This window comes from Cupressus sempervirens, chromosome 9 (genome assembly GCF_028749045.1).
Source record: "Cupressus sempervirens isolate cs-2001-9-10 chromosome 9, ASM2874904v1, whole genome shotgun sequence".
NCBI classification, from domain to species: Eukaryota; Viridiplantae; Streptophyta; class Pinopsida; order Cupressales; family Cupressaceae; genus Cupressus; species Cupressus sempervirens.
The window spans coordinates 209,637,981-209,654,755 of record NC_143126.1 but is presented as its reverse complement, the minus strand read 5'-3'; the positions used below and the strand labels follow the sequence as shown (position 1 = coordinate 209,654,755).

Sequence of the window (16,775 nt, the reverse complement as noted above, 5' to 3'; positions counted from 1 at the left end):
TCCCTCCTAAATTGTAGGAAACTATTGTCTACTGCTCCAAACTACTTGGGAAGCTCATGCGTGACTCTCAAAGCCCCTGGGTTGGTTCCCTCTACGCTCTGTTGGCCTATGGGAACTAGATAATAGATCAACCCTGCTAGAAATGTTGTCACTAAGGAAGGGTAGAAATTGGGGACATGACAATCCTCCCTTCCCAAAGATTGCTTGTCCTCAAGTAATGTCAATCCGACTCCACAAACATCAGGCAAGTCCATACCATAACCAAGAATGATCCTAGGGTCCCAAGCCATCTTGCAAGGTTTGTAGTTCCATCTTCTAGAAACACTGTCCGACACTGCACCCAAACAAGTAACCTCCTGAAAACCCGCTGAAGGAAGAGCAATCAAATACTGTACCAACTCTGTCAACTCCTCAATGAACTGCTCTCTGACAGTACCAAACTGGAATACTAAAGGCGGAAACTCTAGTAAGCCTACATTGGCTTCCACATCCTCAACTATTGAACTGCAAATCCAAGTGATTCCAGGATTCCAAATCCGCCTTAAAAGGGAACCACCATGCTGACGCTTCGTCACTTTGATATAAATATTAGTGAACCACAAGTTGTGAAGCAATTCATTAGGACCCTGAAGCACCAATGTATCAATGAGACCAGGGCCCGGATCCCAAACCAAAATACCAAATGTGCTGAATGAGATGAAGTATCTCAACTGCACTCCATGAAACATACATACAATGAAGTAGACCAGCAAGGTGTGAAAGTGAACTCCCATAAACCAGTATTCCAACCTAAATGACCACCTAACAATGCTGCTATAATTCTGACCAGCAACTCGAATGATATCATAGACGTCATCATACCAATGCCAAACAACAAATGTCCCAAAGAAACACTCCTCAATGCCCTCATACTGAATCATGGATGTAGTCAATGCCAAGTCAACTAGTAAATGATTCCAGCTTGGACAGCCACTAGTCCATAAGGAATCGAAGACTATGGAGTCACCAATCAACAAGGATACCACTGTCATATCAATGGATGTAGATGACAAACTCGAAGATGAAATATGTATGCCATCATGAGAAAAACCAAAGCATGTGTCATTTGTACCCAACATTGTAGGATTATCAATTCTTGAATCCCATATCGATTTGAAAAATGTTGCTTCACCCAACCACTGCGCTACTCTGATGTAAACATCTGTATACCAAAAGTGAAGCAACTCAACATGAATCCACTGAAGAAATGCCCAACACATGTTGATACCAAGATCCCAAATCTTTGCACTGACACATCCCTCCGCCATGTTGATACTCATTATGTTGCTGTTGTGAAACTGTACCTCATCTAACCAACTAAGAACTTCACTCCAAATGAAGCCACAATTACTACCAACAAACAATGCTGTTAGGAATTCACATATAAGCCAATCATCGGCAAAGAAAGTTTGTTGAATACTTTTTCAAGTTCTCCAAAGAGCTGCTGCAACTTTACCTATATTTCCTTCATTAAAGGTTGTTAAGTAAATGTTTTATTTAACCATGTAACCAACGAAGTCCCTTATATTCTGATATTGAAAGCCCAATGTAATATTTAAAAAGTCTGAATCTTCAATCAAAAGGTACATCGCTGCCTTATCATATGGAAGAGGTGATAAACCCATTGATGAATGAGAGATGTTTCTAATTCTCAACAAAGACAGGCTCTTTGTGGCTGGTCCACTAGGTATGCAACTTAATATATCATCAACTCTTGGTAGGGAAGGATCAACTTCACACTTGAACACCCCAACTTGAATGTAACCAACCCAAGGTTCAAAGTTTGACTCATGAGATGAAAGAGAATTGCTGTTCAAAGTCAGAAAATCAGAAGTATGTTCATACCTTTCCAAAATGTTTTTGCGGTCTTCTCTTGCCTCTCCTTCCAAGGTAGGTGACTCCTCTAACGGTGCTGGTCCATGGGGTGTGTTCAAACGAATATAACATGTCCCATTAACTGCCTTAGCTGCCCAAAATCTGATCCATACCTTTATCTCCATAATTGATATGTTTTCCATTACTAACAAACTCCAAGGTGTAGTATGCCAAACAAACCAAACATTATCAAAATGCAATATCTTCTTAGTAAACAACCTCTTAGTCTCCCTAATCATCTCTTTAAGACAAGATGCTTCATATGATCTTAACAATTGTCCTTCCATTGTAGATGATGCATGACTAACCAAATCAGAATCAATAATGTTTCATTCCACACAAATGAAAATAACACTTGTGGCTGGTCCATCAAGTGTGAAACTAATATCATCATTGTTTGGAGCCTTTGAGGAGCTCTTTAAAAGAGGAACGTCATAAACTTCATGATGCAAACTGGACCAAACTGAGTTTTCTAAATCATAACTCTTTTCCTCTTCACACATCTCAACATGCTCTTCTTGTGGACTTACCTCAAGAAGCTCTTCCCTTGTATGCTCAACATCCTCACTTTCTTCCCTTGGAAGAAATAAGGATCTAATGTATGACTCTCTTTGTCTTTCTGCATTATCAAGCTGATTACATCTTTCCTTGACCTCTTGTAAGTGTTGTCTTGCTTGGGCAGCAAGCATTTTGGCCTTCTTAGCTCTATGTGACCATCCATTGCACGTCTCTTGAGCCTTTTTCACATCTTCCAAGGTGGGGTAAACACAATCAGAATCTTTGTTGTTTGAATCTACAATATAAATCTCATGTGCAACACACTTAACCTTAGTACCATCATAGGAAGACTCAACAACCTCATTACCTTCATGTGAAATGGATGATACCACATGACTAGAGCTACTGTTGCAAAAATTAGAATAGGTATCAGACCTTGGAGACATGCTTTCAGCATCCCTAATGGACTGATCCATGATTGTAATCTCTTCCATTTTGTGATCAACTTGATGAATCAATGGTGTGCTATGTGTCTCCTCCTGATCTAGAGTTATTTCTTCTTTAGGAATCCCACATGATGACTGATTTTTGTTTTTCATAGGTTGCAACTCAAATGATAACACATCTTCATGCCTTTCTTCTGCATACCCTGCAAGTGACTGATCCATATGGTGTTTTTATCATGAACATGGATAGGTTGACACAAATCTTCTTTCTCACAGGAAAACATATCATCAACTATGGCATGGTATTCCTTTTTTGCAAGCTTAACCTTATGACAAATTTTTGGATGCATGTCAATGTAATCTTTGAAATGAAAGTTCTCCCTAACATATTGAGGAAGAGTATTATACTCCTTAAGTATGCTAATTACTTCCGTTTTCCTGTCTAGTGGCAATGGATCCTTTCTAGAAGAAGATGATGATCCACTAGCATGTCCAAATTTCCTTGACATAGAATCATTGAATTGCTGCTATTGAAGCTTGAATTTTTGTTGTGATTGTTCCCATTCTTTTCACAGGGTTATATCTCTTAACAATTTTTCCATAATGAACTACCACGCCGACCAACTGAAACTAACATGCCAGAGCAAAAATCGACCCTGTACTGCTAATATGAATTATCCAAACTTTTGATCCAGTACCCAAATGCCAAAATGAATTATCAAATTATTTTAGCCAGTACCCAGATGCTGAAATGAATTATCAAAACCTTTTATCCAATTCCCAGATGCCAAAATGAATTATCAAAACTTTTTAGCCAGTACCCAGATGTTGAAATGAATTATCAAAACTTTTTATCCAATACCCAGATGCCAAAATCTGTTGTGACAATTTCTCACAAACCCTACAAGCTGGCAGGATGTAGGCTTTGATACCATTGAAAGATCCCTGATGGATGCCCTTGCTGATCTGCTGTAGTTTTTAAATTAATAAACTATATCTTCCTGTGATTTCTTTGATGGTCTTTGAGAATAGACAGAAGTTGCAGGAGGTTTTGTTTTTTTTTTGGTTTTGTGTTTTTTGATAGTTTTCACAATAGTAATGAATAATCAACAATAAACATGAGAGGAGACTGAAAATAAATAAGAGCATAGAGCCAAATCAGAATTGCTATAAATCGTACCAGGCAGATTTCTGATTTATAAAGCCAAATAATAAATCCAATGCAGTTCCAAGGAGCTTACATCCAATAATGATGCCCAACTGCTGCAAATGGCGGCCCTGAGACTGCAAGGAATCACGTCCCAGCTGAAAGAATCAATCTGCAACGTTGAAACCATAAATTTGCAACCTGAATCCACAATAAAGAATGGCGTACTCTATCCCTGATAGCAACGTACACTGTCTAAAGAATCCAATGCCAATAACTGCTGAGGGCTACATCCCAGCCAATCTAGAACCTGGGGTTTGCGTCCCAGATGAAGAATTGCTCTCTCAGAGCCAATTCACAAAAACAAGTTTTTCAATATGCAAAAGATGATCTTAGAATGAAGCTTCCATCTCCTTATAACCCTCTCTCAATTGCAAATCGAACCCTAAGTGTCTCCAAGTGGTGTTGTGTAGTGAAAATGTTATAATTTCTTATTTTAAACTTAAAGTGGTCATGTTACTAGAAAATGACCTTTTTCATTATAGATAGAATTCCATTCACTGAAATGCCCTAAGACCAAAGAGAAAGATTTAGAGAATTTTGAGACCTTTCCAACGAGCTATCACACCATAGGATGCGCATCCAGATGAGGCCAAAAAACTCCTTATTATTCCAAAATGGCTAAAACTTAACCTTATTTAATTTATTTAATCACCAACTTAGGAAATATTTAAATATATTAAAATATTTCCCAAATGATCCCAAAAGGCCCAAAATGACCAATCAAACATGAATCTAACCTTGTCACCTGTCTGTGACTGATGCCGAACAAGATGGGTCAACTGGCAGTCCATCCCTAAAATCTAGGGATGCTCCTAAAAAGTAGGAGACAACCCCAATCAACCAAAATTGAGTCCCAATGACTCTCCTCTACTGTGTGCACCTCTGAGAGAACTGTCACTGAACTGGGAGTTCCTCCTAAAAAATAGGAATGCCTCCTAAAAAATAGGAGATGCACTCTAAGTTTCCAAAACGTTCGCCAAGGTCTCCAAATGCTTCCTAGACCACTCCTAGTCAATCCCTACAAATTAGGAATCCCTCCTAAATTGTAGGAAACTATTGTCTACTGCTCCAAACTACTTGGGAAGCTCATGCATGACTCTCAAAGCCCCTGGGTTGGTTCCCTCTACGCTCTGTTGGCCTATAGGAACCAGATAATAGATCAACCCTGCTAGAAATATTGTCACTAAGGAAGGGCAGAAATTGGGGACATGATAGGGGCTGACTTGTATTGATTTTAGGCTCCATCCTTGAACTTTAAGCCACACAATACAACTTAGGGCTAGATTTAAGTCTTATTTGGACTGATCTTGGACCTAGAGTATACAAATAATGCCCACAACTTTTGAATTTAGGCCTTGCTGATTGGCCAGGGCTTCATAAATTTGAGGGTCGGGCCTATGATTGGACCTTGAGCCACCCCTTAGCCTTTCAAGGCCATTCAAACTTGGTAAAGGGGGCCTTTTGTTTGGTTGGAAGCTTCTTACTTCCCCACTTCATATTGTTCTCTCCCTTAATCAATTTCACCAAGTTGAATTGCTTTCTTTTGTCCAATGGACATTACTTTACCTCCTTGCCACCTAAGAAAGTGGATTCCACCTTTTTATTTGTCAAGTTGCATGTATTTTCTCCAACTAGACCTTACTTAATTTGCCCAAAAATTGTCAATTAGAGTTTGGATTGTTCTCAGGGATGGCAACTTGTATTGTTCCCTCATAGATTACGCTGCAGCATACTTGGTTGTTATGCACAATGCTTATCATCAATATTAATTATATTCTTTTATTTTATATCCTTTTATTTTGCTTGTATCTTTTCATGTGGTTAATACCAGTTGTTCCACCTATGGTCTTCATTGATAGATCTTATTTTTTATTGATAATTTTCTGATCCAATCTATGTGCTAATCTCTTCTGAAGCTCAATCAAAGAAAAAGGTTGTTGCCTCACAATGTCACATACTAGCTCCATCATGCTCATTTGGAGTAGCTCATGAGTAGTTTCACCATAATCTTATTCAGCCATCACCATATCCACTAGTAACTTAATTGTCTTGCAACCTCTTCTGCAATGCACACACCTTTCTTTTCTACGTCAAGGGCAAGAAGCTGTGGTATTATTGTTTCTTTATGAAATATGGTTTTCTATATGATAGTGGATAAGTCCACTTGAAATTGCAGAACAAAATGTTCGAATGATATCCTCACTGATTATAACAAAATCACTGTTTTCTATTCTTATGCTCTACTCTGATAGTTTTTGTATCTTTCCCTTTGTGATGTTTGATGTTGTCCATACTTATCTAAACTATGCACATCACCAACCAAGCAGGTTACAAATCAGCTGCAATGATACTTGTGTTTGCTATGACTTTTCCGTTAGATTGATTTGCATGTTAGATAATAGATTATATTCTTGTTCTTCTCTTTTGGTTGTGTGCTCAGGGTTTTGAAATTTGTGGCTCAAACCCAGCACTTAGTTTGATCAGTGAATTAGACAAAAATCTTCCCATCTTCTTTATTGTCTAGTGCTTACAAAGCTGCCGCCAGTTCCTAAGTCTAGATATGAGAATGAGAAGAATAAAAATCCTTCCAATTTCCCCATCTCTACTTGTTGCTATCTTCCCACATACACCCACGTGGGTACAAGGTAGAAACCCTCCTCAAATGGCCATGACTTTTGTAGTAAGTTGCTGGCCTAAATCAGATTCATTGATGTGGATTGTAGTAACACTTGGTACTATATATATTTTAATATTGTTTGTTACTATTATATTTAGTATTTAGTATTTAGTATTAGTATATATATTTAAATTTTTGGTATATGCTTTTGATTCAGGTAAAATAGGTTTTGAAGGGCCCCTAAAACCCTTTGGAAGCAGATTTTGAGAGGTATCTGAAACCCCACTAAGATGAATCGTTGCTAACGGTTACACGTTTCAAATCTGTTGCCCAAAGCCAGAAAACAGACAACAGCCAAAAAATTAAAAAGCCAGCAATGCACCGATTGTCCAAAAAATAAAACACAAGGCCAAAGCCTCACGTCAAAGACCTAATCTCTCAAGTTATGAGATCCTTAGGGTTTTGAAAGGTTCCCTAAACCTGAACATTGGGTTTTAGAATGGCTCCCAAAATCATAATGACGTAACAACTAACAAGATTGAACATAATAATACTAGCTGATCCATGACCAATCAAGGGATCTTGCAAGGCTTCCCAAACCTGTGTCATGGAATATGGATGAGCTCCCACAACCAAAATAATAAACCATCTCAAAAGAATAAACCCTGACAAATCAACTGAAAGTGTGGGTTTGAACAAGGAACCCACAACCTTGATAGATCCAGGCCAGCAGATAGTCATTAAAGGATAGACCTTGCATATGCCATTCTGCTTGTTAAAAACATCTGTGAAGGAGTAACTAGGGTTGTTATTGGCTCCCCAAACCAACATAGTGGGATTTAAAGTAGCACCCTTTAAAATGTTTGGTATGTGTTATAGTATATGTTTTACTAATGTATATTGTATTTCAGAATTGTATCAAAAATAATATTTTGATTTATTATCATTTGTTGATTAATTAATAGATAATATTATATTATATCAATATATTATATTATTTTATTAAGTTAATTTGTCATATAATAGTTTGTTATAATTTATTTGTTAAATAATTTTATTTTTCAATAAATCCTATTCAAGAAAGGGGACATCACATTGCCACTTAAGGAAGTGGATTTCACCTTGTTATTTGTCAAGTTGCCATTTAAGGAAGTGGATTCCACCTTTTTATTTGGCAATCTTAAACAAGTAACATTTTAACCTCTGTTTTTCTTTATGGTGATTCAACTTAGACAAATTCACAAGGCTAAATCATACATTGGCTCAATCATGACTTTTAGCTTCTAGTTCCCATACTTGGCCAAATTTTGCCATTTTTAATTTTTTAGGAAGGCCTGCAAAATTTCAAACTGTTGCCAAAATTTGATTTACCACCTAAACCTATCAAAGAAAAAAGAGGGGGCCCTCATTTGCAATGGGGTGATGGTGTGAAAACCTCACAGCTAGTGGGAAAGAAGGGAATGAGAAATGATAAAAATGAAGAATAGAGAAATATAGAAGAAAGCATGGTTAGGATAAAATCATAAATCAAAATATATACAACGCTAATATAATTTACTCCTTGGGAATTTGATATTTGGCAAGTTTAATAATATACCTAGAAGTATGAGTATTTAAAATATGTCAGAGGTAAATGGAAAAAAAATAAGAACTAAAATTATAGAAGGGGTTGACTAAATATAAGCTCTCAATACCATAGAGGAAACAGACAAATAAAATAAAACCAAGGCATGGTGCTAGGTTACTAATAAAACTTCTCTTTAGGTTTATACCTAGAATCATGTTCTTGGTTTTATCTAATATGCCTTTTGTGTCTACTAGTATTATAATATTATGTTTAGCTACCCCACTTTTAGTTTTATTTTCATTCACATTTAACATCCATCAAACACTAAAATGCATAATTGGAAAACTCAAACTCACAATGACTTCCTCTTGAATGCATAATTGAAAAACTCAGACTCACAATGACCTGCTGACCCAAAATTTTTCAAATCTCGGGACTTGGCAAAAAATTAGGAAAAAATCAATCCAATATCTTGGTAAATTTATTGAACATTTGAAAATATATTTCTTAAAATAGTCTTAAAAAACACATGTGCACTGAATTTGTAGAACATATTACTGATTTACATCATATTTAAATTGAAGCTTGAGTTAAATAAATATCATAGATTAAAAAACCAGTGCAACCTTTGAATAAGTCTGTGTTCTATACATATTTTAGACAGCAAAACAACTATACCCTCTGAATGTGTATTAAGTTCACGTTTTGGTATGTTCTAATTTATAACCTGTCTCGCTTTCTTTTATTTCTTTCTCCGTCACTTGTATAGCTTCTCATTCTTTCCTTTCCTACTATTTACCTCCCCATTTTTTATTGTGTGAAGTTTGCTGTTTTCTCTTATTTTATTGTCATCTTGATGGTGGGACATAGGTTATGATCCAAAATGTTGATGCAAAAGACACCTATACAGTTACTACCCAAAGTACTCTCAATTAAGTTACTTGGTATTAAGATTTATGAAAAATTTACCAGGTAACTTGTACACTGCCCTCAGTGAGTAGGCCAAATGAAGGGTATGTATATATATATTTTTTAACCCCAGGGGCATCCAGTAAGTGTTTGGTCTACTGGCTGTCCATGCTGATACCTATCATTTGGTAATCCATCTAATCTTGTTTTAAATGGCATCGAACTGTCAGAGGTCAGCTTGCTAGGAGAGGTAAAATGGTTAACTGTTAATCACTTGACAATTGTGCATTCCATGATTAGTGTGACCTTGCATATTTTCAGTCTACGTGTTTTAGATTCCACTCAAGATAAGGATCATCAATTATTTATGGACTCATCATGAACTTTGCAGCCTTACCAATACAATGGGCATTTATGATTAATCTGTTGTGCATGCATATCCAGGGCTGTATCGTGTAGCTTTCTGTAGATAATTACTTGAGGCTTCTTTTACATTTTCCTATTGTGGATGCTTATGAAAGAATATAGGTGTTCAAGTGACAAGGCTTTTGTTTTTTTATTTAGCTGATTACTTTAGCTACTAGTTTTTATCGACTTATGTTCAAAATCATATCTTTTCTTCATCTCTTCACATGCCCATTTGGTCTTTATTATATATACGGTATACCATATGTTGAAGTTCTCTTTATGCAGACTACCTTTAGTTTTATGTTATATATGTGACTGCTGAGGTATTGCTTGTATAGTTTCTAATGTTATTTTTTACATCTGGGTTTTATTGATCCTAAAATTATTTTATTGGGGTTATTTAAAGTGAAGAATCTGCCATTCTATGCAGAACTTTTCCATTAGGAACAAAGTATAGCTTACATTGAAACCAGTAAAAGATGATTCAGCTTTCTTAAAAAATGGGCAGTCTGACTATACTAGGAGCTGCTTGGAATTGGAGTGCAGATACTTTCAGATCCACAGAAGCGAGCCCAATATGATGCTGACTTGTTACTCCAAAGGCATATGGATGAAAATAATTTCAAAAATCATCCAAATATGTCTACACATGACATGACACATGACAAGTTCTCCAGAGTGCAGCACATGGAAGTGGTAGAATGGCTAAAATGGTATAGGCATGCGGTCAATGACATTGTCTCACGAACTGAGATAGGTGTAGGGTCAGGATTACGAGAATACCTTGAAGGAGAGATTCATTCTGCTATTAGAGCAGCATACTTTGGTCCATCAATTGAATCCACTTATACTTTGCCAGACTGTTTTGAAGCAGAGGAAAGGTCAGATTCTACAGTATCAGAGGTTTTACATCTTGTTTCTGGCCGTCACCTTTTTGGAGTCGTCTGCTTTGCAGATACATTGTTTAATCTGCCACATGAACCATCTTCCACTACAACTAGTTTTCCTTCATGTACCTTGCCAATATATACTTCCATGGAACAAGATTCCACCAAGGAAGAGCAGGTATTCTCACAGAATAATGCTGAAGTTCCAAATCACCTTAAAGATGCATGTCTGCTACGAGTTGAGAAAGAATCTCTTAATATCAATCAATTGGATGCTTATAAAGATTTGGAGATTCACCTTTTTGGAAAGGTTGTTGCTAGAGCAACTAGGGTTCCTCCAGCAGAAATTCATGATTCAAATCAAGGCAAGGATTCCCAAGACTGCATATCTGTTTTTTTGGAGGTGGATCAAACTATGTCCCATACAAAACAGTCATATTCCATGGGCTCTAATTCCAAAACAGCTGGTCATGGTTCTTCAAAAGTTCTAATTGGTGCAATTTATGGACTGGGGACAACTTCATCAGAAGGTACATGCTTTATACATGGTGCTGATGGAAAAAAATCTCATATGATAGTTCTCCACAGGACACCTTTAGTGAGTATTTTTCCTTTCTTTATTTTACTTTTATAACTATGCTGCAATGAAAAAATCTAACCATCCCAATTTATTTCTTCTAGTATGCTTTGGTTACATGATTCCATTTGTCATGGAGTTCCGTTTACTTTTGCATGTGAAAAAAACAGCATGTATAACAGATAGACATCTTGAACCCTCCCACACCTGTCAAGTGTCAAACAACAAAGGTTAAAGCCTGCCTTGCTAATATCATCATCCATCAAAAGCAATGTGTTATGCATAGTATGCCATGAAGAGTTCACCAAACAAAAGTCACAAAACCCTTTCAAAGTTGTTCTGCTTGATACTTAGTGGTTAGCGAAGAGTAGAATGATTTTGAAGAAGTGGTGATTCTTAGTGGATGATGGTTATGTTTGCAATTTAGTTTCTATGATGTAGAGCTTGTACATATTAGGGATGCTTTGCAGATTCAAGTATGTGTTAATTGAAATTTAAATAGCTTGTGGCTTAATGTATGAGCAATAGTTATACTAGTGTCTGATTACTTCCAAATAGCTGTCATGATCTCGGTTAATCACCACCTGTCTTTTCATTCTCCAGGTGTAGACATCCAATTTTGAGAGTTCTTGGCGAATTTGTCTTCCTTAATGGGGCTCGACATCCCCAAATTCATGTCTGTAGGGATGATGGTTTTTTCCCCTTTTTGCATCTCCCACACGCTTGATATGGGAGGTAGCCCTACCGATCACCTTGCATGACTCATTATCTCAACCTCTACCTTTTGTTTAGATTTGGCATTATTTATCTGCATTGTCTTGTTTGTTACCTTGGTGACAGATACAATCCTAGGTAACCGTAACTCCCTCATGGGGGTAATGGTGGTTGGAATTTTCTCTGTTAGCTGCTTATTTTGTTGGAACACGCAATAAAATCCCAAATATAGTTTGAGAGAATTGACGATACTTTCCATCATTAGAGTCATCGAGCCTGTAAGACTCTTTTTTACTTGAATCTTAGTTGATTCTTCTTCACCCTGCAGTAGTGAGGTTGACCTGCTTTGGTTATTGATGTTTCTTTCTTCTCAACCTTTCAACTAATGCTTCAAATTCCTTAATTTGGTGCTGCAATTTTTCAGGTGGCTCTTCCTTCAAAGTTCCTAAAACGACTGTGATTTGTTTTTGAGGAGTGCTCGTTGAGGGGTTTCTCTTGAAACTGATGGAAGTGTCACAGGTTGCGACACAGTTTATTAACTTTTTAGAGCATCAGCCAAATAATAATAATTTTGTATTCACTGTGAGTCGTGACAAACCATTTGAATGAACACATTTTTATTGGAAGAGCCTCCCTAAATTTCTTTTGAACAGTTTTAATCAATCCTAGATTTTACGAGTTGTTAAAAACTTAAAACAACTTGTAACTATAAGCAGTAACAATAGTTTTTCCATTGGAATATGGTATAGCATCACACTTTCCAATGAAGTAAGGCCTACTCTTCTGGCTCATAATCTTGATTCAACTGAAAGGCACCTCTCATCAACTTTTCATGGCTTTAACACAAGTTTACCACAAATGTGGACACAAACATGAACACACTCATCTGTTCACCTCGTACATTTTTTGGATTACAACTAATTTTTAAGATCCATGAACTGCATTATAGTAGTGCTTTTGTTTATTACAAATGTTACACTACAAGGTTACATGAGGAAACAATACACTCTTGAATAGAAATAGCCATTGTTACACTACGAGGTTACAAATGTATGAAGAGTTCACCAAACAAAAGTCACAAAACCCTTTCAAAGTTGTTCTGCTTGACACTTGGTGTTCAGTTAAGAGTAGTGATGGATTCCTAATTTTTGCAAATTAGGGCCTCCATTTGAGAAACAATACTACTTGATGATTTTGTCATCGATGTTAAAGAAATCATGAGTATGCAGATTGGATGTGTGTGTGTGTGTGTATATTTATATCAAATGGTCAAGTTTGAACAAAAACACAAATTGGTGGCAGCAGTTGGAATGTGCACTAATGCTATTTTATGACAGCAAATAATATACAGAAGCAACACATGAACGATGGAGGATACAGTTGAAGACAGCTGATGGAGTAATCTGTATAAGATTTACAATAATGCGGAAGGCTAATACAAAGAGAGGGGGGCAGAAACAAAAACATTATATTATTCCATGATGTATAATTTTGAGCACATAAAATTCACATCTGTGCAGATTTATACCCACGAATAGGTAATACAGAAAGATGTTTCAAAGAGTTTTTCATGGAAGATTTTGTTGCTGGAACATTGGAGATCAGTTCACAGTTCTTGAAGGAAGTATCGGATAGGACAAAAACAGGGAGTTTAATACTAGGAAAATGGAGTACATATCAGGATATGAACAGGAGGTAAATACACAGTACACACCCCACATAGGATGGAAGATATCAGAAGAATTCAGAACTTGCTATATATGATCATAGGAAGGATAACAATTGCAAGGTGCACTTGTTCCAAGGTAAACAAATAGTCATATGAAGCCAAAAAACAATTCGAGGATGAATTCGGGGAGAACAAACACTAATGGTATCCATAAAGGAATCAAAGCTAGAATATGTGAACACTGTTGTCCTCAATTTTAACTTCACAAAATTGAGGCAACCCTACGGAATATTCTTATGGATTTGTAAGTGCATCATCTTGGTTGTAATGCATCGATGAAGTATCATAAAGACAATTCTTTATCCCTGAATTGTATTCTATGTTTCTCTATCTATACGTGATTTCGAAGGTTTCCGTTGAGTTGAAGCCCAAATTTTTTGCTAGTAAGAGCTTTTTCTTCTCTGAGTACAAAGTTCAAACACTCGATTTTTGGAAAAATTTTGCATCTTTTCTTCGTTTTTCTTTATGTTGTAAAATTTTTTTAATCTTGTTTTTGCCTTACGTGAATAGCCCTTGTAATTCCGCTCATTTCAAGCTAACTTGGGTCGAAATCGGAGTTCTCTAGCTCAAGTTATAAAGGAAAAAGAGGGGTTTTTTATGACAATTGCATATCTCGATCTAAAACCCTCATAAAAGTGGGCTTTTTATTGGTAAATGCATGATATAAAATGATAATTAATATTTAAAGTAGAATTTGTTATCAATTTTCAAATTTCAACTCATTCTGAGTTGATTTGACCATAGTTTTTAATGTTTTATAAAGTTAGCCTATTTTAAGTCTATTTTTCATGTTACTTTATTGAAAATTATAGTTAAATATTAAATTTAATTCATAAGATATTTTAAATGTATACAAGTGGAGCTTTTATTATCCATTGCATATATCAACATGCAAATCACTATATGAAAACCCACTTCTAATAAATTATAAGTCCCAACATCATTAAAGTGCACTTATGAAATGCAATAACACGTTTTAATGTCTATAATGGGTTTTTAATATGCTTTTGCATATTTAAGGCTTATTAAATCAATTTAAGTGGAGATTTTGAACTCATTACACATGTTGTTACAAACATAAGTTCATTTTAAGTGTTTTTTTCCTTTAAGTGGAGTTTTTCTAATCTATTACATATGCATTTTTAAAATTGCCACTTAATTGTTATTTTTAAATCAATGTGCATGTTTTATAACATGCAAGTGCATGTCTAAAGTGAGTTTTGACTCAACTTAGGCAAAGGTGGCAATTTTGGACCCAATTGCATGTGTATGTGATAAAAGAAAATCCATTTCCACAAAGCCTAATCAAAAGTGGTGATTTTGGGCCTCATTAGATGCGTTTTAAAATATGTTTTTGAGTCTAAAAAGTGAGCCAAGGAAAAGTGGCGAATTTTAACATGCCATCCTAACATGTAAATGGCTCTTAAAAACACGTTTTTAATGACTTCAATTCTCACTGAAGCCAAACTGGTGATTTTGGGCTCAATTACATGTATTTCTAATATGTAAATGCTTCCCAAAAGCGCGTTTTGCATTAAGTTATTAACCAAAAGCTCATGGTGGCAATTTTTCCAGCCATTCCATAGTTTTAAAACATGCAAATGACCACCAAAATGTGTGTTTTTGCTTCATAATATTAGACTTTTTGATCAAACACCCAAAATTGACAATTTTTAGCCACAAAACACATGTTTTTGGCTCTCAAAACCCTACTTTCTTGGACGTTTTTATCCAAAAACGGATTTTGCAGCCTTCAAATGCTCATATCTTGAGCATTACTTGGTTGTTTTTTATGATCTATAGGTCATTTTTTCCTAGAATCACTCACCCAAAGAACATATTGGGCTACTCAAAAAGGGAGTTTGTTGAGTGTTTTCTTCATTTCTCAACCCACCTAGGGCACATTTTTTCTAAAAAATGCCTTAGTTTTGAGCAATTTGCACCATCAAAACAACAAGTATTTAGATCAAAGTAAGTTTCACAGTGTTTCCAATCTTTCCTAGCTTACATTCAAGTCTTTCAAATCACTTGATGTGCTTTGGATGCCATTTTTCAAATTCTTTGCATGTTGCACATTGCATGGTCAAAACGGTTGCCAAAATGATGCAATTTTTGGCTCTAACTTCCTACACTTGGCAAGCTACGAGTTTTGACTCATCTCTTGAAAGGATTGAGTTAAGATTCAAAGTCTATTTAACACTTCATCTCGCAATCTTTCTAAATCCAAGAAATCTCTTCGATTACATTTTCAGATTTTTCACAAGTGTTTAAAAAAGACTTCCTCTCTTGCCTCTTGAGAAAAAGGTTTGATTCCTTGTTATCTTTCTTAAGGTTTTTATTGTATATATTTGTTATGTTGTGTATGCAAGTCTCATCATTTCCATTTTCAGATTTGCATTTGCTTTGTATATGTTAAGTTGCTTCTTCTATTCTTCTGTTTACTTCTCTAAGGTGCATATGCAAAGTCTCATTACTTGCATATGCAGTCGGGGGTGAAATCCCATTCTAAGGAAAAGGAACTCTTTATTTCCACTCATTCAAATGCATGTATAAATCCCACCTTCATGCATTTCATAATCCTCCATATGGCTGCCCTATGGATGAGAGAATTTCCCACATGCTTGTTGGATAAAATATCATGAATTGCATTTATAAAAGTGTGCTATGCTTCTCATTTGTTGCCCAATTGCTACTCATTCGTCCTTCATTTACATACTTTAAAGCTTTTTGTTGACATGTGCTTTTGACCACCAAGAATCCGTTTTTGGGTTATTTCACCATATAAGCACATATTTTGAGCTTAACCACATTCACCCATTCACTGTCCCAAAAGTTTCCAGCCGATGCCATATGCAGTGCTCCTAAAAAAACCCCGTTTTAAAGTTTTTCCTCCATTTAAAGAGCTAGTTTTATGCATGCAAAGAAGAAATGAGGACACAAAATAATCATGATCACATGATGGAGCCTACAAGGAAGTGAAAGAATGATTACAAGCATAGAGTGCTTTCAAGCTAAAAAAGATCAATGAACACTCAAGAAACAATCAAGGATGCATATTCATATTCCAGTTTGAGATGCTTCCACCAAACCTGAGCACAACAATCTTAAAACATCTAGTTTCTTGTAGCAACATGAAGACCGGTAAAGCTTGATGTAATTGAATGTGTTTTGTAAGGCACTTAGAATATTTTCATCATGTATTTGTAATTTGTAATTGACATATTACATGTGATGGTAAATCAAGATGTAATTGCATGTGATAGTATCACGTGCAAAGTTGTAACATGTAATCAAGTTGC

The 16,775-nt window shown here is 35.9% G+C and overlaps 1 protein-coding gene across 2 annotated transcripts in view; it reads left to right on the top strand.

Moving 5' to 3' along the window:
* Positions 1 to 16,775, top strand: part of LOC149538234 (Chaperone DnaJ-domain superfamily protein) — a 153,280-nt gene that overhangs the window by 53,900 nt on the left and 82,605 nt on the right. For both annotated transcript variants that reach the window (XM_089799609.1, XM_089799610.1), the window contains exon 2: positions 10,116 to 11,054. In XM_089799609.1, the coding sequence (XP_089655735.1) occupies positions 10,116 to 11,054 (939 nt within the window). The remainder of the gene's footprint in view (positions 1 to 10,115; positions 11,055 to 16,775) is intronic.